This window comes from Letharia lupina (genome assembly GCF_014066315.1).
Source record: "Letharia lupina isolate WasteWater1 chromosome Unknown contig_9, whole genome shotgun sequence".
NCBI lineage: Eukaryota > Fungi > Ascomycota > Lecanoromycetes > Lecanorales > Parmeliaceae > Letharia > Letharia lupina.
In genome coordinates, this window is record NW_023502978.1 from 1,735,783 (window position 1) to 1,762,411 (window position 26,629).

General features: G+C 42.4%; 7 protein-coding genes across 7 annotated transcripts; 2 read left to right on the top strand and 5 right to left on the bottom strand.

Moving 5' to 3' along the window:
- Nucleotides 1-2,607: 2,607 nt before the first annotated feature.
- On the top strand, nt 2,608-3,735 carry HO133_011006 (uncharacterized protein; the record flags this gene model as incomplete). Its single annotated transcript, XM_037301855.1, has 1 exon — nt 2,608-3,735. The coding sequence occupies one exon, from the start codon at nt 2,608-2,610 to the stop codon at nt 3,733-3,735; it is 1,128 nt and encodes a 375-aa protein (XP_037153489.1).
- Nucleotides 3,736-3,829: 94 nt separating this feature from the next.
- Nucleotides 3,830-4,722, bottom strand: HO133_011007 (uncharacterized protein; the record flags this gene model as incomplete). Its single annotated transcript, XM_037301856.1, has 2 exons — nt 3,830-4,336; nt 4,393-4,722. 2 exons carry the CDS (start codon nt 4,720-4,722, stop codon nt 3,830-3,832), a joined length of 837 nt encoding a protein of 278 aa, XP_037153490.1.
- Nucleotides 4,723-6,752: 2,030 nt separating this feature from the next.
- HO133_011008 (uncharacterized protein) lies at nt 6,753-7,574 on the bottom strand (the record flags this gene model as incomplete). Its single annotated transcript, XM_037301857.1, has 1 exon — nt 6,753-7,574. The coding sequence occupies one exon, from the start codon at nt 7,572-7,574 to the stop codon at nt 6,753-6,755; it is 822 nt and encodes a 273-aa protein (XP_037153491.1).
- A 1,267-nt stretch (nt 7,575-8,841) lies between these two features.
- Nucleotides 8,842-9,453, bottom strand: HO133_011009 (uncharacterized protein; the record flags this gene model as incomplete). Its single annotated transcript, XM_037301858.1, has 1 exon — nt 8,842-9,453. One exon carries the CDS (start codon nt 9,451-9,453, stop codon nt 8,842-8,844), a length of 612 nt encoding a protein of 203 aa, XP_037153492.1.
- A 466-nt stretch (nt 9,454-9,919) lies between these two features.
- Nucleotides 9,920-10,507, bottom strand: HO133_011010 (uncharacterized protein; the record flags this gene model as incomplete). The annotated part of the gene is made up of 4 exons (XM_037301859.1): nt 9,920-9,927; nt 9,981-10,317; nt 10,387-10,442; nt 10,501-10,507. The coding sequence occupies 4 exons, from the start codon at nt 10,505-10,507 to the stop codon at nt 9,920-9,922; spliced, it is 408 nt and encodes a 135-aa protein (XP_037153493.1).
- Nucleotides 10,508-10,864: 357 nt separating this feature from the next.
- HO133_011011 (uncharacterized protein) lies at nt 10,865-17,082 on the top strand (the record flags this gene model as incomplete). Its single annotated transcript, XM_037301860.1, has 2 exons — nt 10,865-10,959; nt 11,025-17,082. The coding sequence occupies 2 exons, from the start codon at nt 10,865-10,867 to the stop codon at nt 17,080-17,082; spliced, it is 6,153 nt and encodes a 2,050-aa protein (XP_037153494.1).
- A 2,567-nt stretch (nt 17,083-19,649) lies between these two features.
- On the bottom strand, nt 19,650-20,869 carry HO133_011012 (uncharacterized protein; the record flags this gene model as incomplete). The annotated part of the gene is made up of 3 exons (XM_037301861.1): nt 19,650-20,247; nt 20,338-20,657; nt 20,723-20,869. 3 exons carry the CDS (start codon nt 20,867-20,869, stop codon nt 19,650-19,652), a joined length of 1,065 nt encoding a protein of 354 aa, XP_037153495.1.
- Between the last annotated feature and the right edge of the window lie 5,760 nt (nt 20,870-26,629).

Genomic DNA, 26,629 nt, shown 5'->3' on the forward strand with positions numbered 1-26,629 from the left:
GCGTTTAGGCTTCTTTCTGGCTATGACGCCTGTAGGATTAGGCTAACCATGATAGCGTGATATGTGTAGAAGGCTACTCTAGAGCGTGTAATAGAATACGAAATAAGTAGCTTATGAAGTGTTGTTGCTCCTCCAGAGGAGCAACTCAGAAGTCGTTTTTTTTCTACTTATCATAGGGCTGATATAGGGCTGAAGGGGTAAATAAGTGACTTATTTCATAAGTAGAAGTAACTTTGATAGCCTCTAATGTGAAAACGGGGAAAATTAGTATATATAAAAGAATAAGGTAGGGCTGAGCTAAAAAACCTTGAATTTGTATGTGCAGCCAATCATAAATTCGGGTCCGCTACGCTCTTTGGTTAGACCAGCTGAGTCAGCCCGATAGCCCTCCCGCGTCTCCTCATCAAGAATTAGATATACGTTATTCACAAATGAAATAACTTTTTTATTTTCTATTGAAATTTCTTTTTTCTTTTTTAAATTATGAAGTGTAGTTTGCGCTATTCAATGCTGAAAGAATTGTAAAATTCGATCTTATAATCATTAAAAAGTAAGGAGCTTAAATATCGTTTACCAAAGTTCGCTTACCAAAGTTCGCTCGACAGCCCTGATCAAAAAATAGGTGTACATTATTTAATTTTAGAATAACTTTTTTGTTTTCTATTAAATTTTTGAGATTTTCTATTTAAATTATAGAACGTAATGTAGGCTTTTAGATAAAAAAAGAGTTACTAAATTTAGTCTTATAGATACTTAAAGGTAAGGAATTCAGATATCGCTTATCAAAGATCGCTTATCAAAATTTACTCGACAGCCCTGATCAAAAAAAATGGTTATGAATTTAATTCATAGGCCTTTACGGAGGTCGGCACCAAAAGTTCTAGACAGCGCTAAAATACTTGGCACTCTTGGCATTCTTAGTACTTTCTATATAGTTATATTTATTTAACGATAATACTTTATATAATTGCGTATATACTCATTAGCTCGCTTAGCGAAGTTATATTATTATCGTATAATTATATATTACTCCCCTCTACGATCTTTTCTATACTTATTATTATCTTTAAGACGTATTATCTCCGTAATATATCTCGATATTTACTCTATTTACTTCTAAATTCTCTTTTAAATAAGCTCGTAATTTTAATAATATAGCTATTATCTTTCGACTTTCTTATAAATTCTTAATATATCTTTTCGAATAGTATAACGTTTTATTTATAGTTAATAAGACTTACTCGTATTTACTAGAATTTGTAATCTATTAGAATTTATAATCTCTAAAACTTAATCTTTATAGTTTATCATTCCATAACATTATAATAAAAAATTCGAAAAAAAAATCTAAAAGAATATAAAATGGGATTTTAATATTTTTAAGAAAATTTAAAATCGAGGTAATAATAATTGATTTATATAATAGCGTAATAACCTTCGATAATTATATCTTAATATATTACTATATAACTTTAATAATTTAAGCTTAATTATAAAAAGAATTAAATATTATAAAAATTATACTCTATATCTTTTAACTTTTTTTTCTAGTTTTAAATTATATTGTTATAAAATAATAATTAATAAGAATTAGATTTTAAAGATTATAAATTCTAATAGATTGTAAATTCTAGTAGATTATAAATTCTAGTAAATACGAGTAGTAAGTACTTAAATTCGAGTCTTATTATTATAATTAATACTTTAAATATTAGATATTAAATATATTAATAAAAGATAATTAAGATAGAGAATAATAAGAAGATTTCTATTTATTATACTATATAAATAAGACTTATATATTAAAAGTCTTTATACTCTTTCTCTATTTCTTTACGCTATAATTAGTACTTTAATATTATCGCTATTATATATTCTATTAATATCGCTATTATATATATACTTCGCATATTTATACTTCATATATATACACTTCGTATATATATACTACGTCGCTATTATATAGAGCATTGATACTTATTAAAATAAAGAATAATGATACTATCTATGAAATTTGGAAGTATGCTAAGCACTCAGCCCTACCTGGACCCTTGTCTTGGCATGTCTAGGACTTTTGATGTCGACCTCCGTACTCGTTTCTAACTACTAAAGTATGATATTCACCTAACATGTGCTAATGGCGCGGGCTAGCCAGTAATTAGTGATCGAGGGTCGGGGACAAAAGTCGTTGGACACTTTGGTAGGGCTTAGCGGGGATCGGTGTCCAACGACTTTTGTCCCCGACCCTCGGATCACAATTATTCATATAAAATTCTTTACATTGATACATTGTTTTATTGCTTACTGAATCTGCTAGAATGATACTTGATTGATTCTTAGGGGAGACCCTCTGAAACCGCCCTAACCCCCCGGGGATCCTTCGGGGGCTCTCCGAGGGCTCCTGCCGGAGGGGCTGTCCTCGCAGGCTCGAAGCGCACTACATCGGCAAATCAGAAAGGTTCCTGCTGGAGGTGAATTTGCTGAGTTGACGGATAGGGCTGACGTTAGCACGTTATATGTACCTTATAGTAACCATGTCAGCAAATTGAAGGAAGACACTAAAACATTGCTGACATTTCCCCCCCCCACCCTCTTTCGACACACAGCATGGCCTCCACCCCACCAATCATCGCCCGTAGCGACAACGCCCGCCCAAACCCCCCATCTCCGCTGACAATCGACCTCCTCACCCACGTCCTCTCCCGCACCCTCTTCCACCCCTTCCTCGCCGCCCTCCTACCGCTCTGTCTCCGCGCTCTGGCCGCACCCTACACTTCCACCTCTTTCATCCTCACCTCTGCATTCGCAATAGGCGTCTGCCTGTACAGGGTCTTACAAGGTGTGAACACCCGGCTTGCGTATGGCCCGCCGAGAAAGATCAGGTGGGCAGACGAAGTCGTCGTAATCACCGGCGGCGTTGGCGGTCTGGGAGGGTGTTTGGCTGAGATCTTCGCGTTGCGAGGCGTCGGGGTCGCGGTGTTGGACGTTGAGGTCGCGCCACGGTGGGCTCAGGCTGAAGGTCTGGCGAAAGGGCCGGCAGATGGGGAGGAGAAGGAAGGGGTGCGGTATTATTACTGTGACGTGGGGGACTATGAGCAAGTGGAGAGGATGTGGGCGAGGGTTATGAAGGATGTGGGTACGCCGACGGTGCTGATTAACAACGCGGCTGTGGTCAATGCGAAAGGTTTGATGGAGCAGAGTGGGGAAGAGGTGGAGAGGACGTTTCGGATCAATACGCTGAGTCATTATCATTTGAATAAGCTCTTTCTACGGCCAGTGTTGGAGAAACTATCACACGGAGGGACGATTGTGACGGTTTCCTCTGTGCTGGGCCACCTAGGTGCTGCACATCTCTCGGCGTATACCGCCTCCAAAGCCGCTCTGCTTGCCTACCACGCTTCTCTGACCTCCGAACTGGCGTCAGAAGCGCCACAGGTGAAGACGATATTGGTAGCACCTGGACAGCTGGACACCCAAATGTTCGGCAATGTTAAGCTTCGAGGCTGGTCAAGAAATTTCTTTGGCCCCGTTGCTGGGGCTGGAGAGGTTGCGATCAAGATCGTGGAAATGATTGACCGAGGTGAAGGGGGCGTGGTGAGTGAGCCAGCGTATGCGAGGTGGATCGCCTGGCTGGGTGTGTTGCCCGTGGGGTTGCAGAGGATGGCAAAGAGCTGGGCAGGGACTGATGATGCGTTTGCTGGGGATGTTCGGAAAAGCTCGAAGGATGCTGGATAGTAACAATTCCTGTCGTGCTGTCTGCCTTCCAGAAATCCACCGGATAGTAAATACAAGAAGCAATGTTTTCAGCCATCATGATCTCTCTTTCCATTCAGACCTTTTGCTTCGCCATCCACTCCTCTGCGTCATCCTTGTATCCCTCTCGCCACCGACTCAGTGGCGGCCGCTCATTAATAATATCTCCAACACTCCACAGCATTCTCTTCCTATCCTTCTCAACCGTTACATCATTGTCCGGACAAATCACATAGAATACCTCCTCCGCCATTTTCTGCTGCAAGTAATCTGCAACTTGCTCGGGAGCCCATGCTCCCTCCGGCTTCTCCTTCGTCTTACCCCCTCCAGTCAGTCCTGTAAATGTCCACCCTGGAACGAGCAAGTGCACGGAAGTGGGCGTAGCGCGCAAGTCGTATGAAAGATGTTCGGCAAGGCTTTTGATAGCAGCTTTGGAAGCGTTGTAAGCGGGATTGCCAGGCGGATTCGTGATGCCTTGTTTCGAGCCGGTGATGACGATAGAGCTGGGCTGGCTTTGTGTGCGGAGGGAGGGGAGGAAGGCGGAAATGCCGTTGATGACACCGAAGAGGTTTGTATCCATTATCTGTGATCCAGCATATCAGTACACTAGTGGAAGCCGTAATTGCATACTGGGGTTACCTTATGGAAGTATTCCGTGTCCTCCCATCCGCTCTTGAGCCCAATACCAGCATTCAGCATGACGAAGCTGACCTGTCCGAAATTCATTTCTACTTTCACTCGTAAGTCTCTCCATTCATCAATTTTACTGACGTCCATAGCGTATATCTGCGTGTCAATGCCATTGTTGAAATGTAAGCGTGCTTCAGAGAGAGCTTCAGCGTTTCGATCGACGAGGGCGACCTTCATTCCATGTTTATTGCAGAACTTAGCGACAGCGAGACCTATGCCTGAAGCTGCTCCGGTTATTAAGGCTGAATTGCCTGCTTTGAAAACTGGATGTAAAGGCATGTTTGAATAGTAGGACAGGTTTAGAGAGTTTGGATTGGTGGGGACAGGGGGGTCGATCGTATCAGATTTTTGAGGGACGGTCCGCCGTTGAACTTCGTCATAACATTTACAACAAGAATAAACGTAGTCTCAGCTTGGCCCCACCGGCCTTGAGGTGGGTCTGAGTAGGAAACCCTGCCAAGACTTAATTTTTTGGTGTATCGCCCGATATGTAATATTCACACCCTGCGTATATATGATCCTTAACAAAAATGCGCAACTACGTGATATGGCCTTTTTTGGAATTCTTGAAAAAAGTCGAATAAATAGTCAAATAGGCCCTCGTCAAATTAGAAGCTATAGTGTAGTGATTAAGAAGTAAGCTTTTAATTCTATTCCACTAAAAAACTTAGCTAACTTAGCTATAGCAGCGGTATTAATACTTAAAAACGCTATACATCTTAATAGACGCGTAGATACTATATAGGAATTCCTCCAAATATTCTTAAGGTAATCGCTATGGTACTCGCCGAACCGACGGTACGGCGTGTTAGAAAAATGCCGTGGCCTCGTTAGTCAGTTTATTACTTCGGTTAGACGCCGTAGTCTCCCCTCATTTTTTATAATCTTTTTTTATTTTTTAGTCGACTTACGGAGAGTAGAGCGGAGAGTAGAGCGAAGAGCGAAGCGGAGAGAAGAGCGGAGAGCGAAGTAGAGATAATTTATTCTTTTGATGTGAAGTCAGATATTGGTGGCGGCGATATCGATGAATGAGAATATCTCGTACGACGTCGGAGTCTCTTATAGGTATATAAAATATAGAAAAAGACGTCTTTAAATATAGGAAGATCTACGTCGTCGTTATAAACGAGCTAATCGAATATCGCTTAGTATTCTCCTCTCTACTATCCGGGAACCAAATATATAACTTTTTTTCTTTACTCTAGAATTAGTTCGCTAAATATTTTAAAACTTCGTATTTATTAAAAGAAAGAATATATTTATAAGCTATAAAGAGGTTAGTATATATAATTCGAAAATATCTCGCTATCGTCGTCGAAGAGAAAATCGCGTATCTAAGCGCCTCTTATAATCTTCTTATTTATTTTAATTTATTTTAAACACGTTAAGCGCGTTAAAATTATTTAAGATATATATTTTATACTCCCTTTAACTTCTAAGTGATATATTTTTAAGTTAATAGATATATATATAGAGGGGATAGCTTTAATACTCGATTTTTATTAGATAGTAATATAATTAAACTTATAATTTAATTATTATATTCGACTTATTATATAATCTTTTAATAATACTAAATATAATACGCTATTATCTAGAATTTAATTATTAAAGAATAATCGATTAAAGATAAATACTATAATCGTTAGCGGAGAATATATATTCGAATAAGCTTATACGATAATAACGAGCTATCCGATTATAATAAAAAGTTTATATACTTATTTAGCGACCTCGAAAGGCTTATTATTCTCTTAATTAATATTAAAAGATTATATAATAATAACTGAAAAAATAAAGAAAGTCGCGATTTCCCGATAACGGGGTGATTATTGCGGTAGGCCTATACAAATTAACGATCTATATAGCGATTCGGGGGTTTCGTACTTAGACTCTAAGGGAGGGGTATACCGTAATAAGCTTGCGATATGATTGACCCCCGAAGCGAGGTACGAGTGTAGGGCTGGCCATAGGTACCCCGGCTAGCCGTGAGTCTGAATTACTGAGACTAGAATAAACGCTCTCATCACTCTTTTCCAAGAACGCTCATTGTAGAGTATAACATTCATTGTTGCGTTTTGACATGGGCTCGATGCAGTGATTTGCAGGTTCTGTAATAGTTGATGAGCAAAGCTAATCTCTATCCATACGCCGTCTCCAATTTCTGGACCAATGCTATGAAGGTTTGACATACAAACCAAGCATCGGCCCTTTGGCTTCCTCTCTCTCATAATCCAATGTTCTGTTAACGTGTTAGGCCAAGATGACGTCAATGCATAGGCTCATGCCTTAAGGTTGTGCGCAAACGCTCAATCCATATCTATATCTCCCACTTCCCCTGCCATGGCTGAAGATCCCGTACCGTTGTCACTCTCGCGGCCTGTATCCGGAGTTCTGGCAGCAAAGAGGGGCTGTGCCCACGAGAACCGTACTGGCGAAGATTGGAGATTCGCCAGTGTATCCTCCCATGTTCTTGCTACTAGTCTCCCTTCCGTCAAGTCTTCTGCAAACAAGAAGTATCCCTGGTTCGATGAGACCAGATATGCTTCCAAACTCTTGCTCTCAAACAATAACTCCGAGTCCGTAAGAGGGTAGTGGTTATCAATGTACCGGCTGAATCCCCGTGCCATTGCAACAAATTCGGAGTATACGCCTACATATGTCCATCCGATTCCTAGCTCATGGCTGGACCGATAGGTATTTGGGCCTCCTACCGTGACTTTTGGTGACTCCGTTGGGTTTGCGGCCATGGCGACATCAGCATTGGAGGAGCTATCCCGGCGTTGGACCTTTCGTTTAGGTAATTCGCCATCTGAAACCGTTATTTGCGCGGCTGTCTCCTCCACACCCGGCTGCAGTTTCATTTCTAGCTGATCTTCAAACCATGTTCCGGTCTGGGTTTCTGCCGTTGTAGCGGTACCAGTGAGGGGATTGATGCGGGCCATTCCCTCACCATAGATAGCTGTTGGACTGATCCCGGGTGTTCTTGACGAAGGCAGAGCTCCTCCCATTGACTCGTCTTCAGGGGAGATTTCTTCGTGTGTGCGCTTCCTGGAGGTGGCGGAGGGATTGATGGTGATTGGTGCGGTGGCTGGGATTGGAATAGGGTTGGGTGTTGGATCCATCGACATGATTGGTACAAACGATTGATACCGGAAAGGATTTTTCAGAGATCTTGAATGGGCGGCCTGTGAGGCTGAAAAGAATGGGTGATGGTGCGGTGGTAAAAGTATGGTTGACGAGTCTGCGAAATCGTTGAAGTCACGGGGAAGCATGATGAAGCGCAAGAAGCTGATGTGTCGAGGATTGGAAGGCGCGAGTGGGCGTGTTGTTGAGTGGTAAGAATTCGGTGAGATGAGGAAGTGGAAGGCGGGAGGGATGAAATGATCTCCTTGGTTGAGATGGAATCAGAAGGCACAAGCCGTGTGGAAACGAGCTGTTGTGAGGCAAGTGGCCGGACAGATGGTTACATCAGAAGGCGTGAGTGTGAAAGAAGGCGCGAGTGTGAAAGAAGGCGTGAGTGTGAAAGAAGGCGCTCTGAGAATGGCTGTTGCCCGTTTGAGGTTCAATTGAGGCGCGAGGCAAGTGAAAAGTCGCGCTGGTGGAACTGGTGAGAGCGTGAGAGGCCCCAAAGTCCAAGCAAACAGGACCTGGCGGGCTGGATCTCACCAGCCTTAGGGAAACCAATCAAGGGTCTCAATGGCTGGTAAAAATGTGGGGTTAGCGCGTGCAGATGCCTGTTTTCGCATACAGGGCCGATTTCATGCAGGGTACTTTAAGGTAAACGAAATGTCGGGACATCGGTGACCGGTCAAGCCAAAGTACCTAGTAGATTTCATTAGATTTCATCAACCTCAAGATGGTCAAAGCTTTGGGGCAAGGCGATGATGACCGTTGAAGTCAGGTAAGGTATTGTCATTGAGCGACTTTGTCTTCATCGTCATCCTCAGTGTCTTCTTGTGTTCAAGAATATTCCGTTCTGCCCAGGTAAGACTCAATTCAGTAGCAGCCAAAGGAGGGCGACATACCCGACGAGGACATCACGAAGCTGTGATTACTTAGATCGAGGCTGATGACACCTCCCAATTACCCCGCGAAGCTTCTCAGGGAAAATTCCCCGGATGGGCAGTCGTGTACCATGCTAATCCAGGTATTTATTATGACATGCAGGCTCGATCGTATGAGCCTGAACAAAGTAAGCATCCCAGATGTACGTGTCGTTAAGTGGGATGTCAACCTTCAGCATCCTGTTTCTCGTCAGCATCTGGCGTACGAAGTCCGCTGGATGATGGCAATAAGAAGCACGAACATCGTTTACTCAAAGACCACGTCCTCATCAAAGTTCCGTCCCCTTCAAGGAGTCCGTCTCCCTCAGAAGCATCCGTCCTTTTCAAAGATTTATTCCTCGTGAAACGCTTCGTCTGCAGGGACCTCGTTCCTTCCAAAGAATGCTTCCTGGAGATCGAGGATGACGGATTGTACGAAGGGAAATCCCTCAAGTGCTGCGCCGACGGAAATACTAACAAAGAGGAAGAAAATTGTCTTTGCCAGGAGAACCAGGGTGCTTTCCATCAACAAGTCTATGGCAAGAATGGCCTTGCCGCAGAATCCTGACGCTCTGAGCACGACGTCCAGCGCGGCTAGCAAGTCGAAAGCTTTGTACACCAAGAACCAGTATTTTAAACAGCCCAGAATAACACGGAATGGCCCAGGTCGATCCTCTGGAAGTCTTTCGTCATCGTCATCATCGCGAAAGTCCCGAGCTGCAGCAAAGTAATGGATGAAGTAGATGCAAGATGGCAGTGTTGCGAAAATCATGTATTGAAGATCAAGCAAACCGGTATTGTCGTAAAATAGGAGAAGATGCCAGTACGCGAGTCGCCCAAATGTGTGTGGAAAGACGAGAGCGGAATATTGGACGATGGTTTGCAGCATCTCTATGCAATATAGAATGATTAGTTCACTTGTGAAATACGTTGACGAAGAGAAGTTGTTTCCGCCGGTAGACATGCTGGGTGATGTCTTGTTACACAGAACTAAGCCGATTTGCCAAGCGTTTATTCCAGAAGCCCATCCTGTGTAGAAGAATTCCGTGATTAATTCTGGTCATCTGACAGAAAGAGGATGCTACATTGCTATGCACTTTTGGACATGTGTTTCCAGACCTGGCCTTGTTACGTTGGCTTGATCCGGTGCGACGAGACCTAGTGGTTGGCTGGCAAAGCTAATGTGATTTGAAGGAATTCTCTCAGAATAACGCTCAGGAAGGTTCATGTCAGCACGGAAATGGCGTTCCAGCGTTCCTGGATTCAGCTACTCAAGACAGGACAAGTATTCGCATCATTGTCATTAGAGTCAAAGCATCACTAGCCTGTGTATCGAGCAGTATCGTATTCCAGAGAGCCCCGTAGATGCATTGCTATGCTTAATCTCTATAGCATATCCGAGCTGCGACTACCTCTCCATGCTTGTTCGCTCAAAATCCTTGAGAGCCGTCAATATTACTCTCCGCAGCGAAATAACATGATTTGACTTACTCAAAGGAGTAAAGAACCACCTGTTCTTCCCGCTTGTGTATCTCTCCTCCAGCGCCTTCTTCACCGTCTTCTTCGCATCTTCCCTCTGACTGACCTCCTTGAATGTATCATTCGTCACGACGCCCTTCAGACCCTCCAATTCCAGCGTGTATCGTGTAGGCATCAGATGGTTGTAATTGATGGTCTTGATGAAGGGTTTGACCTTGCTGCGTTTCGCTTGACGAGCCTTTGACATGCGGCGGGTGATCTGGGAGGGGTAGCGCTCGATGCCCGCGACAAGGGCGTGAGGAAAAGGATGTGTCTTGGAACCGGTATCTAGGGGTTGAATTATGACGACCTAAGAGCATAGAATGTCAGACCTCAATCCGCTCGTCGAGGAGCCAGATCTGCTAGCAGTGATGGCTACCTTCTTTCCAGCGTACCTCCCCCGCGTGATGATCGCCACACGGCCGACCTTGAGAACTAGATTGGATGAATCAGTTAATATTTGCTGTCAGAAAGGCCTCTAATTACGACTCACACTTCATCGTTGCTGTTAACGGTCGTAGATGTTGTAAATGGAGTTTGGTGATTGCCGAAATTCTGTGTGGGCTTCGAATAAGCCCTACCCGCACTTCGGTCACGTGACTGGCTGATTTAGCCGATCGCGCTTGCCAAGTCGCGGCAAGCCATTGTTTACGTTTTGTGCTGTTTACCAAATATTCTTGAGTTTACTGTCGCAAAGGGCGTGGGTAGTCGATCTTCCGTATAGACATACTGCTTCGAGCACCACCTAGTCTGCGACGCTGGCAGTGTCTAGACCATTGAAAACCGAATGATGCTTCACCAATAGCTACATTTCGCGGTTTGCCCCAACATTCCTCGCTACCGGCACCTCGATAAAGATGTCGTCAATTGACAGGGAAGAGTCCCGTGACCGGGAGCTTGTGCTGAGACATCACCCCTCATTATCTGACTCTGGTCGCGCTTCGGTTCCTATGTAGGCACTTACACGCTCTAACAATGGTATTCTGTGAGACTGACGGGCAAACCTACGAACTTCAGGTGGGATAGCTCTGACCCGGATCGCGCACCCCCTCCCCTCCCATTGAATCCCGGGTCTAGCCCCGCAACAAAACCTACCACTTCCAAGAATATTGCTGCAGCTGCCGAAGCTTTGACCGCAAAAGCCAGAGAAAGCGCTTACACAGTCAACCCGCTGCCGAACAGATCCCCAGAGAAGTCACTGATCAAGGGGCAACCAAACAAGCGCCTGCAACCATTCCATAACACCAACGGCGGTCTACGAAATAGCTATGTTGATGCGCTAGGATCTCTTGACAGGTCCCCCGCGAGGTCACCGGAGAGATCACCGGAACGATTGCCACGGACACAAAGCTTCGATCTCGAGAACCGATCTCCAGAAAGGAGTCCTACCCGGTCAGGGACGGCTACACCTACACCAAATGGTCGAGACACCCCGAGCCTTCGACGACCTCCCCCAAAAGCCATTTTGGGCGAGAACACACCTCCGTCTGCAACAATGCTTGCGTTGCAAAATTTGCCTACACCAAAAGAGCCAGACACCTCTCTTTCCAACATTACTAACAACTCTACTCCAAATATTCGGAGTTCGCAGAACTTCGATGCTATCTCTACACAGATCTTGAGTCTGACAAGCATCGCTACAAATTTGCAGCGCGAAATGGCCCAGCTCAGTCGACGAAGCAAGGACAATGCAACGGATTTGATCAGCCTCAAGGAAGCCACAAATTCTAGAGATGAAGATATTCGTAAGAGTCTTCGAGACCTTGTTTCCAACTTGTCTTCCCGTCTTCTCGACCAAGAAGCAGGCAATGGCTCGCGTGCAGCTAGTAGCTATAGTCGAGGTCCAGGCAACCTCCTGGATAATAAACCCTACATCTCCCCACAGGGCATGTCGAAGAGTTTCTCACTTCCGAGGATACCAAGTCCCAACAGTGCTCTCGCGGCTTCAATCGATCGAGAGATATCTGCTTCCCCATATCAAATGGAAGGAGCTGCAAGCATAGCCCTCTTGGAGAAGATCCTACGGGAAATGGGTACCAAAGAAGGTCAGGAACGGGTATTAACTAGTTTGTCGGAACTTCAACATGCGCAGAAGTTCAAAGAATCAGATCCCACCGTTGTTAAGAAGTTGGAAGAAATCTTGACTTTTCTTAAGGACAGCACCGGCAGCAGAGCACTTGTTCCTCGAAGAGACAACGGTAATGGTGTTGAAAATTCACCGCCGAAGCTTACGCTCGATTTTGATCCTCAGCCCGTACGCAGAGTGTCGCGTGATATTACGCCCCAGCAGGTCACCCCACAGCTCGCCACTGCCAGGGCACAGCAAAACGCTAAAGCCGCCGGCTTTATCAACGAGGACATGCAGAAGCTGTTAAAGAAGATGAAAGACAGTATCACAGAAGGTGGTGGGATGACTGCTGAGGTCAAAGCACACGTGCGTGAACTTCGTGGTGAAGTACTTGGTATGGGTCGTGATATTGCTCGGAAGCTCGACCAGGCAGAATCAACAAGCCAGACAAATCGAGATGACGCCCAGGGACCTGGCCGCGAGGAAATAGCTCACATCGTACAAGAAGGCCTGGCGGAATTGAGAGATCATATGGAGAACCTGATGAAAGAGAAGCGACGACAATCTTCTTCGTCCATCATGTCTCGTCACTCGGTGGACAGTCAGGAGGTTTACACAGCTGTGAAAAACGCGTTGAGCGAGTTCCCATTGCAGCAGCAGGTTGCTTTGCAACATCCTGAATCTGGCATTGAACGAGAAGAGATTCTCGAGGCTGTTCGCGAAGCTTGGGAAACCTACAAACCAGAAATCGAACTGCAAAATTTCGGCTTGGAGCGTGACGAGATCCTCCAATGCCTCAAAGAGGGATTGCAACAGTACCAACCTCGGGAGCAGGCGAAAGACCTTGGCGGTGCCAGCTATGATGAAGTTCTTGACGCTGTCCGGGAAGGCTTGCAAGATTTCAAACAGCCTCCCCCGGTCGACACCGAAGCTAGTATCACCAGAGAGGAGATATTGATGACAGTGAGAGAGTGCCTAGAAACCTTCGATTTCCCGGCTTCGAATGTGGGAGCGGTGAGAGAGCCAGAGATGACACGTGATGATGTTTTAGATGCTGTCAAGGAAGGACTCACCAACCAAGCCTCAATATCGAAAGAAATTGAGTTCAACCGAGAAGATCTGTTCGAGGCTGTCAAGGCCGGTCTTGAGGGAGCTCCAACGCCAATGGGTGGAGTCGGAGAGAAAGTGCTAGACAAGATGGAGGATCTCATTGAAGACATGAGAGTAGAGTTCAAGCAATACTCTGTCGCGAACGGTGGTGACACTGAACAAGTACTTGATGCCATGAAGGATGGTCTCGAAGTGCTCAGAGCAGACATTGAGACTTACGTCGACCGCGCAGCCGACGTCACCGGCAAAGATGAAATCATAGAAACTATCAGAAGTGGCTTGGATCATCTCAAGTTGGATTTTGAGGCAAGTATCGCTAATGCTCCTCGTTCCGTCGAGCAGAACAATAGCGGAGAAATATTAGACGCAATGGAAAAGGAATTCGAACATCTTCGACAGACTATCGCAATTTCAATGGTCCGCTCTGGCGGTGGCGGCGTTGAACGGGAGGATATTCTAGAGACCATTAGGGAAGGCCTGGCAGAGATCCCAAACAAAATACGGCTAGAGCAGAACCCTGAGGCTACAGCTGAAACCATTGCTGTTATGAAGGATGAATTTGAGCATCTCCGCGAGACGCTGGGCACAACGCTGGTGAGAGGAGGTGCGTCAGCAGACAGAGAGGAAGTGCTGGAAGCTATCCGTGACGGCCATGAATCTCTTCGTGCTGAGTTTGAAAGAAAGCATGAGAGGCCCGAAAGTGTTTTCTCCGGTACTGGCGAGCTTCTTGACGCTCTTAATGACGGACTCGATAGGCTTCGTGTCGATGTGGAGAGGATGGTCAACAAGCCCCTTGACATGACCGTCAACTATGAGATCCTCGAGACACTCAAAGAGGGTCTAATTAACGTGAGGGCTGACCTTGATCGTCTGCATACAGCTCAGAGTGAACAGCTCGGTTTTTCTAGTTCGAGGGATGGTGAAGTCGTTGTTGCCGATCCAGAAGCCGAAGGCTTGCGTAGGAATGATATCGGAAATCTAGAGATGATGATCACCCAGCTCAGGATTAAAGTCGAGGCCCTGGATAGTATGCCACCACCGCCAACAGCCTATCAAAGTGCGGAGGGAGCCATCGCTAAAGAGCACATCGAAGGACTAGAAGCCATGGTGAGAGATGTCCAAGCTTCTGTCGCGGACATTGTTCAAGGGGGGCGAATCCAGAACGAGAACACTGCCACTAAGGATGATACGGAAGCCATCGAAACCCTTTTGCGGAATACGAAAGCCAGGATCGACGAGATTGGATTCTCTGACTCTGAAGGCCTGGCGAAGGTAGCCCATTTCGAATCTCTCGAATCCATCCTCAACGAGACTCGGGATGCTGTGCATGACTTTGGCTCGGATGGCGCCTCAAAGAAAGACATCGGCGTTCTGGAAGCTTTACTCAAAGAAGTGCGCGCCGATCTTGAAGACATGCGCGAGAGGAACCCTGACGAAGCCGCTGGCGATAGGGTCAGCAAGACCGATATTGAAGCTTTGGGGACTCTTTGCATGGACACCAAGACACAAATTACTGAACTCGAGCTGCCCGACGTCGAAACTCTTCCAACAAAAGCCGACATGGAAGTGCTCAATGGTCTCATCCAGGACTTCACCCAGCAGGCCGACGAAAAGCATGAACTTACCGCACAAGCTTTTGAGGCACGCAAGATCGAGCACGGTGGAATAGCTGACAAAATCGAGGATGTCAAATTGATATTCGAAGATGTTCGAGAAGAGCTTAAGGCTCGGATCAATGCCAGTCATCACAGTGTGCAGGACCTGGCCAAGGCATTGGAGATGGTGGGCGAGACCATCATGTCTGCAGACTCGACCGCTACAGTAATGGAGCTCCTGGAGACCGTCAAGCGCGGATTTGAATCCGTCCATAGTGCCTCTGCAAGTGGTAAGGAAGAGAGCGAACAAAATCACACCATTCTGCTGGACAAACACATCGAGGTCAAGGATGCCATTATCAAAGATCTGAACATGAAAATCGACGAATGTTTCGACCAAATCATGACCAAATATGATGACGCTCAGCTGGCTGCCCAAGAGAAGGAGCGAGCCCTTGGAGGCAAAGATGTTCAACAGACTCAAGCTCTCATCGCAACGAAAACCGCTGCTGAAGACCTTAGAATACTCGTTGATGCACTTGGCTCGACTGTCATAGAGTCCTGCGATCGGATGAGTGAAGACTCGAAGACAGTATTCAGCCGCGTTGAAGAGGTAGGCCTGAAACTCGATGACCTACTTGCTCTGGACGGAAAATCAGAGCACCAAGCCACGCGGGCAGAGATCTCCAAGACGCTTACAGGCGTAGAAGCTGTCCAGGCGCATGCATCAGAGTACCAGCCTAGAATACTGGAAGCTATTCGAGACGTCCTGGGTATCGTAGGACAGCATTATGAACAGACAAAGGTTTCTGCAGAGGAGATCAAAACGAGCGTCAAAGCAATACCAGCCGCCATACCAATACCCGCGATTGCCCCCTCTTTGCCTTTGCCAGAAATGATAAGAGAGGCTCCCATAACTGAAAGGTACGATGATACGGGGGTTCACGCAAAGCTTGATCAACTAGTTGCGCATGCTACGGAGGCAGGCAAGTCTGTTGCAGAGGTCGCCATGCTTGAGCAAATCCGAGAACAAGTCGCCGTCACGGCGTCTCAGGTCGATGCGTTTGCCACAGCTCAAAAAGCCGCCACTACAGAGACCAAGACTTCGAGAGCAAAGGAGGCAGAAGAGATTGCCATAGCTTTAGAGAAAAGGACTGCTCAAAAGGAAAACGTTGAAACTGACATCGTCCGATTGTCTGGCGAAAAGGAAGGCCTTGCCAAGGATGTCCAAGAACTCTTCAAGGAAAAGGAAGAGCTATCGGCGCTGAAATCAAAGATGCAGGCTGATCTTTCTTCACTTGAGACTGCACTTCAAATCCGGCGTGAAGAGCTACATGTCATGGAAGCTAGAGCAGATGGCCTTGAGCGACGCATCCTTGATGGGGTTTTGGATCACTCTCGTTCGTTACTCACAACGTCTAGACCACAGTCCAGCCTGAAGGAGATGAACCTCAAGAGGGTCGTCTCAACAGCTAGCAACGCTACAGCAAGCACGAGAGCCAGCACTGTTGCAACTACCATACCATCAAAAACAATTAGCGCCGTGAGCAGCGGTGTCGGCATGGCCTTAAAAAGACGGCCACCTCCAAGAGCATCAGGAACGAGCACGTCATCCGTTACAGCTGATCGACGAATCCTCAGCTTGAGTACTTTGGGCGCTAACAAGGGTGCTGCGGGTGAGCGATCAATGGTCCTTGCCAATCCTTCAATTACCGGTGTTACTACCAAAGCAAGCGGATGGGGCGCTGGTGGACTGAAGAGAAGCCACAGCGTCAAATCCAACTTTCCAGTGCGGAAGACCAGCTGGAATGGAACTAAGACACCGGGCATGTATGCAGACGAACCCATAGATGAAGGGGATAAAGAGAACAGTGTGCTTGATGAAGAAGATGAGGAGGATATCGAAGGGAGCGAAGCAGGAACGGAACGGCGGACCAGCTATTCGGGCACCTACAGCGGGACTGGAAGCTATGGAGACGGCAGTACCATACCCGACGAGGATAAACGAACCAGCTACGCAGCCTCGACGATAGGTACCGTTGGTACTAGGGACTTAGCTACAACAGCAGATGGAGAAGACGAGTCGGAACTCGAATCTGCACATGAAGAGGAGGGTGAGCAAGATGAAGACGGACTTTACTTGGGAAGAGATGCATACCAAGGGGATGCGGCAGCGGCGAAAGGGGAGATCAGCAACGCCGGCGAGATGGTCGTTTTCGGGCCGCCTACTGACAGTGGGATTGGGACGGATATTCCTACTGCACAGCTTGAAGGGGGTAGCGACTATTTCAAGAGGTATTAGGCAAGGTGGCAAGTGTTGGAGACTTTGCTTTTGATTTTCTATTGTTCTGTATTCTTCAGCGGTGGTGTTCTAGGAGTGTATACTTGAATGGCCGAGGACGGGCATGCCTGCGGTCATTCCATCCCTTTAGGGAGCGAGACTCATTACCTATTCATCAAGTACATGCAGTCTGTTATAAATCAGAAATTTGTGGGTACGAGGGTGTGGTGAGTAGCCAGCAAAAAAAGTGACTTGTAAGCCATGAGAAATGTGGAAAGCTCACCAGGATCGGGATTGGCCACAGCCGTTTTCCGCACTCTCGAAGTTCATTCCTGAACTCCAATTCACCAGATTCCCTCACTGCTTTTGACGTTTCCTGGTGCTTCTATGTCTATCCTCTATGCTATTGTATTTATCGATATATAAGGGGGTTTCAGACCACTTTTTTTTTGGCTGTGGAATCGTGGAATATTCAGACTTTCAGCTATGACAAAATGGATGGGTCTGAATACCCCCAAGAAATAAAAAACATCGCAACACCATTGTACCAGCGCCATTAGGAATCGAACCTAATACGAATTAAATACCCCCACAACACCCCACTACCAAATAGGCTTCTTTGGTGAATTTGTGATAAATCCGCTTAGTCATTATTCGAGAAAACCGTGTAAAGGCTAGAGTTAGGGTTAAGGGGAGGGGGGGGGGATTTTGTGACGGCGTGATAGAAAGGATGATAGGAAGGACGATAGGAAAGATGTAGACGTGTAGGAGGTAATAGCAATGGGAGGTAATAGTAGACTATTAGTAGTAGTGGTAAGAAGGAAGGCCTTCTAATTGGATAGATTTGCTAAGAGATGTAGAATATCGACACAAGAAATCCACCAAATAGGCCGATTTTCTTCACCAATGCTACCCCAGGGTAGCATTTGGTGGATGGCGTGGATTTTTCAGGTCGTGGGAAAATGAGCGATTTGCCACCAACAGTTGGTGGCAAATCGCTGAAATTCCCACGACCTGAAAAATCCACGCTTAAAAAAAGTGGTCTGAAACCCCCTATTTTAAATCCGGGGTAGTGTAGTGGTGTAAATGTTTAAGTATACGCATTACTTTCTCCTGACCAATCGAGGGAACAATCAAAGTATGCTCAGTCTACACACAGAAGCCTGACGAGACGTCATCTTTTGTTCCAGATCGAGGTAATTCTACCCAGTCCCCCAAAAAATCAGTCCCAACGGCTGATAAGCTGTCATGCACCTAGTCGAGCTGAGTCTCAATAGTGTGCTTGCCTTTTACACATCGACGGGGCAAAGTATTTCTCCTAGCTCATACATGCACCATTCATTCATTCATCACTATCAACGTTCCAACAGTGCGCTTTATCTTTCCGAACCCTTCTCCATCCGGTCGCTCCTCGTTCACGAAAATCGAGTAAGCTTGGATAATCGGAAGACTCGGAATGGAATGGAACGAAGGATCGAAAAAGCCATCGGACCTTTTTTTACCCCATGATGAACAAGGCCGTGTTGCACGATGGTCTCAGACCGCGGCTGTTCAGCTCGGCGCCGGTCTCGACTCAGGCGTCAGGGTGGTAGAGTGGGTCTGACCGATCGTGTAGACGAATGGACGAAAAGGCTTCGGGCACTCCGATGTTGGCATGATAACAGGGCGGAGAAGTTGTGTGCAGAGTCCGGGGCCCAGCCACCTACCTTAGCCCTAAAAGTAACAGCTACTGCCGTGATCTCGAACCCCGACCCGCAGCTCTCCCATGACTCCATCCATCATCGCGTGCCAGCTTGTTCGCTCGCGGCGGTGATGTCGACGCGAATCCCAGTCCTGTGTAAGGTACTAGACCCTCTACCAACCCCCTCGACGTACGCGAAAGTGTCGGAAAAAGAAGGAGAAGAGAACAGGAACGAGATACGAGATCGAAACGCGATGCTAGCGGACTGGAGCGGTCGTGACGTTAGGAGTCTGGGGTATATTGAATTGGAGTGGGTTGGGGTGCGACAGACTCGATACCGTGGTATTACCCCGCGAGCCAGCACGGGAAAGTGGAATGCGGATGTGGCGACTGGAGGTGTGATTGGCATGGATGACCACGGATGAGACGGGTGGTGGTGAGATTTGGACGATATGCAGATCGCTGTACGGAATCGGACTGGGAAGTGAATGGGAGGGGCAAAGATGCAAAGCACGGGCGCGGTTTGGTGGGGAGCAGGCGTGGGTCAAATTTTCTCCATATTGGGTTATCAACTTGTATGTACGTAAGACGAAATTGGTTTCCGTAGCTACTTGCTTATCACAAAAAAAACAAATTTGACGGAGAAAGACAAGGCCGTTACAAGAGCTGAACATGATGGGTTGACGACTGGCTGCGAACAGGGCTATGATGCTGTCGGTGGCGTCAAAGCGACAAGGCGAGTGCGAGTCTACTTACGAGTACTGGCGAGGCTTTCAAGGAATCTGGAAAACCATTGCAAGCGTAAGCTGTCACATTGCTCTGACCTGGAATGGCAACGGTAATGTTGGTATGTGGGGAACAGTCCTGGCCCTTTTCGCCGACGGTCAGAAAGCCATACGCTTCGACATTATTCTTTGGATATTCGACACCTATGCTCCCACAAGTGTCGGTAGGGAATGCTTGGTGCATTCAACTGGTTCAGCAAATCATATGTTGTGGATCCGTTGCCGGTAGCGACGCCTCGGTAGAAGACACAGATATAGGGGCCCCCGTCATCAGTGCAGTATATAGGTTGAGTGGTCAGGGCCCTTTTGTCAGAACCATTGTAGTACAGTTTGACGACTTCCAGGAGTATGTTAATAGCGCCATCGTTCATGGATCCACAATGGTCGCCCCATCTATGATTGTTGAGGCCGGAATTGTATTGCTTACCTCCGGGTGCGGGCAGTTTAGTAGGGGACTTTGCCACGCAGTCGTAGAGGTAGTTGACGACGCCGGCGATATCAGTACAGGGAGGTTGAGTGGCTCGCTTGCAGTCGAACCATTTGTTGGCGGTGTTACGCTCGTTCAAGGTTTGCTCCTGGCTTACGTAGTCGAGGACGAGGTAGCCATTGCCGGGCCCGTAATTATTTTGGTAAGTATCGTTCCACCACGTGAAAGCAGCGGATTGGTCTTCAGTGGTTGCGTCAAACGGAACCCAAGGTGAACCGGTATTACCCCAGAACCTAATGATGAACGTTAACTAACTACAGGGCCTGGCATAGTGGAATAAGTCGAGTACCTACGCGCAGGGCCGGTCATCTTGACATGCATACTGTGTGCATGTGTTGATGTCGAAAGGTGTGGGAGTGTTGCTGTCGGAACCAAGTGGAGGACCAGGATAAAACTGGGACGGTGAAGCGCCTTCCGACTCGAGCTGTACTCCGGGGTATACTCCGTACTGCATTGTATTGATCCAAAAGCCATAATCCCAGGGCTGCGGAACCGCGAAAGCGGGATCGCTGCCTGCCGTGAGGAAGGCCGAGTATAGCGAGCCATTCATGTAAAAAGTATCACCCGGGTCTCCACCTTGAAAGATATGATCATGTACCTGAGTCGTATAATTAGTGATGCCAGTGGTGCAGATTTGTAAGGCCTGGGCAAATTTATTTGTCAGATCACGGAGACAGGACTGGAAGAAATGCGGTTATTGTTACTCACGGTGAAATGATAGCCGGGTTGCGGCTCAACAACGCATTGCCCCGTGTTTCCAAGAGGGGACGGGGCCCACAGGTTGGTGTAGCTTGCTACAAGCCCGAGTTGAGCAATGATAGCTATAGTAAAGTAATTCATGGTAAGTGGAGCCATGGCTTGTTGGTAGAGACGGATTATTGTTTTGGAGACTGTGGAGCGATCGCTGTAAAAACGACCAAGTCATGAGTGGCGATGCCAGGCAGCTTTATGTCGAAGATGCGCCATATGCTTTCCAACACGAGGCGCCACATAGCAGGTGAGGCTTCCTCGCAGGCTGGGCATTGTGCATATGTAGATGGACAAGCCGCCGACACCATGCGTGTTGCTGTCAATAAGATGCTAATCATTAAGTTGGCTTTTGCGGGGAAGTCTGGTCGTTGAAGTAAAACAGGCTAAAAGCTCGGATACGACCTCGTGTTGGAGGCTCTCACTGCATGACTGTGATCCTATCGAGCGAAGACAGCAGGGTAGTACACTCTAGCAGCAGCGCCTGACAGTGAGAATTCGCGACTGGATTATGAGCATTCCTACAGATGCCTAAGGATAGTGGGTGATGATTCTTCTTTCTGGACGCAAATGAAAAAGCAAACAAGAAGGCCAACATGCAGTGTAAGGTGGCTATCACCATGGTACGGCATACTGGACTGGTTTATTGAGCACCCATGCTGAAAAGAAGAGATACAGAAGTGATGCAATTGGTGAGCTCGTAACCGTTTCGACGGATACAAGGGGTATGAGATGGTGAAACAATAATGTTTGCGAGTGTTGTTTAGTAAGGTTCAAAGTAAGTACTAAGGTACCTAGGGTATTGAGATAATTTTTAATTCCCGGCGGCATAAAAATAACAACCCTCCTCTTATCATCTATGGCTTAACGATGAGAGGTCAACAATCAACATGTTGGAAATTGGCCTTCGATGTTGGTGCGGGCCCCGGCCTTCTCATGCCCACTTAGGTAACCACCTGACTACTAAAGATTGTATGTTAAATAGGTAGGCCGTGATTTTGAACTGGATTGCATTTGGCGCCAACACAAGTGCATAAAGTACGAGACTTGGCAACACGAGCTCAACCATCTATCCAAAAGATATTCGTCATTGTTGGTCATAGTTCTCCACCTCATAGATATACCTTGTACTTTTTCGCTTCTTCCTCCATGTAAATTGTAAAGTATTGTGAGAACGGCAAGACTCATGCGCCAGGATGTCGGATGTCGCGCCGTCTCCAAGGGCTGCTTGGGCCATGCGCTTCTAAAATTGTCGGGCTTGTGGGGTATGAGTAGAGTCTTCATTATCTACAGAGCTGCCTTCCGAAGCTGTGTAGGACCTTCCGCTAGCTACCTTCACCTTTCTAGCCGGTAGGTACGACAATTGCGGCCCTTCCAAGTTTTGTAGATTGTGAAAATGTTTGATGCTTTTTGAAACGATGCGTCATCTGATTGGAACTACTCCTTTGAGTTCGTCACCCGCTATAAGTAGATGGATGACACTCTAAATGAGGCAACCTCCACAATTCGAGACGAGAGCCGTCGATATTTGGATGCTGTTAACGAAGATCGAGTAGGAGAGAATGAAAGTGCGGAGGATCAAGTTGGCAAGGACTAGATTTTGAATCGCCGAGCGCGTACTAAGATTACAAAGTAAACGAAGGTGAGAATGTCAAGAAGATAATAAAGTAAGTAAGAGCCTCTTCGATAATCACATATTTTCAAAATATATCAAATATATTTTCAACTTAGCGTACTATATATATACGATTATATTCGATAACTATATTTTTAATTACTAGACTATATTATATATTAAAAATATGTAAATTATAGATTAACCTATAATTTAAAACTTAATATACGCTAAGTATATAGAAATCATAAACATTTATAACTATAATAGCGATATTTTTCATTTTTATAATTAATAGTTATATTTTATAACTATAATAGCTATATTTTAGTTACTCTCTATTTAAAGAGATAATTATAAGTATTATTCTTACTACTACTTAATATTATTCTTCTTATTATAATAAATAAATACGAAGAACGTTTATTCGATCTAACTATATCTATATTAAAGAAATTCTTAATAGTTATTCTATAGTATAGTAGTAGTAAATATATTAGAAGACTATTAAATAATAGATAGAAAGATAATTATCTGACTAGAAAGAATTTTTCGACTATTCTATATTCGATCTTTACTTAGCGAGATTATAGAGTTATCGAACGAAATCGTATCTATATTTTATATATTTTTAAGTATCTATTAATACTATTTTAAGCTTATATTTATTTATTAAAAGATAAGATAATATATATTAGTATATTTTAAAAATATATAATTATCGAAGAAGCTCTAAGATTCGAGCTCGATAAGCGAAGCGAGAATAGCTCTTTATAAATAAAGGTAAATTTTAGCGTCTTAATTAGAAAGCTTACTTTCTTAATACTTAAGACTTAAAAATAAGAATAGATACTACGCTAAGAGGCTAGTAATTAATTAGATTATTAGATTTTCTTATTTTTAATTTAAAATATATCTTATTTCTTTATTTTTAATTTAAACGCGAGTATATACGAGTATATTTAAAAGAGAAAGCTAGAAAAGAATTTTAAAATTCTTAAATCTATCTTTTTTAATTTCTTATATTTTATTAAAAATATAATAATAAACTAAGTATATAGAGTTATAGAATTATTTATACGCTTTTAAATAATATAGCGTAGACGAAATTTAATAAAGTATTTATCTATCGAGCTTATGAGATATTAGATCTAATACTATTATAGATCTTAGCGCTACTTACGTTAAGACTTTAATATCGTATATATTATATTAAGATTTCTTTTAGAGTTTAATTTTAATAATATATCTTATATATCTAGAGACTTAGCGAATATAGATTTACTTCGTATATCTTAAAGTTTTAATATTTCTTAAAGATTAATTCTATTATTAAATATACTATTAAACTTTATAATAACTCTACGTCTTTTATAGTCTATATTTACTAGCTAATCGTTAATAAACTACGCTTTTATAATTTTAACCTCTTTATCTTTAAAAAAAAAGGCTTATTATTATTACGATATTAAGTTTATCTTTAAATTATATAATAAATAACGAAGATAACATCGATAGTCGCTATAGCGCCGATAATTAGTTTAAAAGTTTCTTATTAATAAAAAACCTTACTATAAAATAACGTCTTACGATTATTAAAGTTAAAAACTATTATTTAAAATAAGAATAAGAGTTAGCTACGTTAAAGACTTTATTAAAATATAAAGATAGAATACTAAGTTATATTAACTATAGAGTTTTATAAAAGAAAAGAGCGACTTAATATAAACGCGCTAAGATATATTATATAACTATATTACGTAATTATTAAGACGTTAAGAGTTATATAATTCGAATTTTAATACTTTTCTTTATATATATTCTTTTATAAGTGAAATCTAATAAATACGAAGTTTAATATTAACGATATTAAAATTAAATAGATAAGATAAAATAATTTAATCGATTTTTATTAGATTATTAAAGTAAGTTTAATATTAGATAATTAAAGTAAGTTTAATATCGAGTAGTAAAAGTAAAATTAATATTAAATAGTTAAAGTAAGTTAGTATCGAATAACTAGCGTAAAAATATACTCTTCTTATCTTCTTATATCTCTACTCTCTATATAGATAAAATTAAAATATATAAGATTTAAAGTTCGCGACGTTTAAAATAGAATAGATAAAGTAAAAAGTCGAAATCTGAAAATAACTATATTAAACTATAGCCCTTACTTAAATATAACTTAAATTTCACTTTTTATTAAAAAGCGGTTTTTCGAAAATTTTATTTCTAGATTATATAATATATATTAAAAATCGATTAATTTAAAATCGAAGAATATTTATAGAGGTAATTAAAATAATTAAAAGAAATTCTTCTAGCTATATATCGCCGACTATAAGATCTCTATAAAGATTATTTTAAATAATTAATTCTTAGTAATAGTAACTACGATAGCGGTAATTTAAAGATATAATACTTAAGATATTAATAATAAATAGATATAGATCTCTCGAAAGAGCTTTAAAAGTTTTAGTAATAATAGCGATAATAGCGCTAAAGAAATAGCTATTTTAATATGAAATAGCGAGTTCGTAGAGTGCTAAGTCTAATATAGCGACTCGATAAGCGATTTAGATCGATTATTTATAATATAAAGATTAATAAAATAGCTTTTCTAAAGTAGATAACTTCTCTATATTAAGACTATTAAATTATAATTATAAATAATATTTTAACTCGATAAATTAATAAAAACTCTTAAATTTATTCTTATAGAGAGTTTTAATAAGATTATTAATTATTTATTAATCGATAGAGACGTAGTCTAGAGCGATATTCTTAGTAATAATTTATTTTTATATATAGTAATAATAAATATTAATATATTTAATATAGATATAAAATTAAGAATTTTTAGCTAGTACTATAACGTCTTAATTATTATAAAAGATAATTATCGCTTACGCTTATTTATTACTAAGATTAAGTTAATTTAATAAATCGCGTAATTAAATTATTTTCTTAATAACTTATATTTAATTAATATATTTAATTTTATAAATCGAGAGCGCTATAATAAATTATCGCTTCGATAATTAACTAATAATCTCGCTATTAATATTAAATATATATTTAAATATAAAGTAATAAATATCTTAATTATTAACTTAATCGATATTAATATAATTACTTAGAGATTTTAGATCTTCTCTAAAAACGAGTTAATAGTTAACGATTTATCTAAAATAGCGAAAGATTTACTTAATCGCTTTTTAATAGACTTTATTAAAGTTTAAGCTATATCGAAATATTATTAAGATTATTAAGATTACTATATAAGAAGCATATATATACTTTAGAAAAGGAGTTTTACGAAGAAAGATATCTCTTAATATAATTCTAATTAATTAATTAAGCTAAAGCTATAAACGAAATTAAAGAAAGAAAGTAACACGCTAAGTTACGCTAGTTAGATTTCTTACGCTATATTAAAAATATAATAGTTATTCTCTCTCGTAAAAAGCTATATTATTCTCGAGCTTTTTCTTATATCGTAAAAGATTTAGATATAAAGATATATAAGATAGAAAAGAAGATATTTCTTTTTCGACGAAATTAAGATATTTTATAAAGGTTTAGACGTAAAAGTGCAGAAAAGAAGATATACGAGTTTTACTCTTTATGAAATAAGAGGAAAGAGTAAATATGAAGATCTAAACGTAAAAGAAATCGAATTAAGAAGAGAAGAAAGTATTTTAATAAGATTTGATCGGACTTAAGATAGAGAAAGAAAGGTATATACTTTAATCTAAGGTAGAGAAAGAAAAGTATATCGAATCTTATATTTAAACGGTTTCTTTAATTATAGTATTAGAAATGAAAAATTCTTTCTTTTACTCTTTAAATTCTATAGAAAGCTTTTTATCGTTATTATAAACGAATATAAAGACTATTAAATCTAGATATTTCTTAATAAAGATTTTTTATATAATATTTAAGATATTAAGAATCTTATTTAATAATAGCTTATTAATATTTTAATATTTTTTAATACTCTTAATATCGATCTTTTTATCTTTAATTTATTTATTATCTTAATTTAAAAAAGATAAAAATTTCGTAGCGCTTTTAATAAGTTTTATTACGCTTTTATATTAAGTTAAGAATAAAGTAATTATTTTATAGATTCTTTCTATCGCCGTTAAAAGTGCTATTAGCTTTTCTTATATTTTTAAAAGAGTATTCTTTAATAAGTTAATCTCCTTCTTTATATATATATAATTATTATAAATATTTATTTTCTT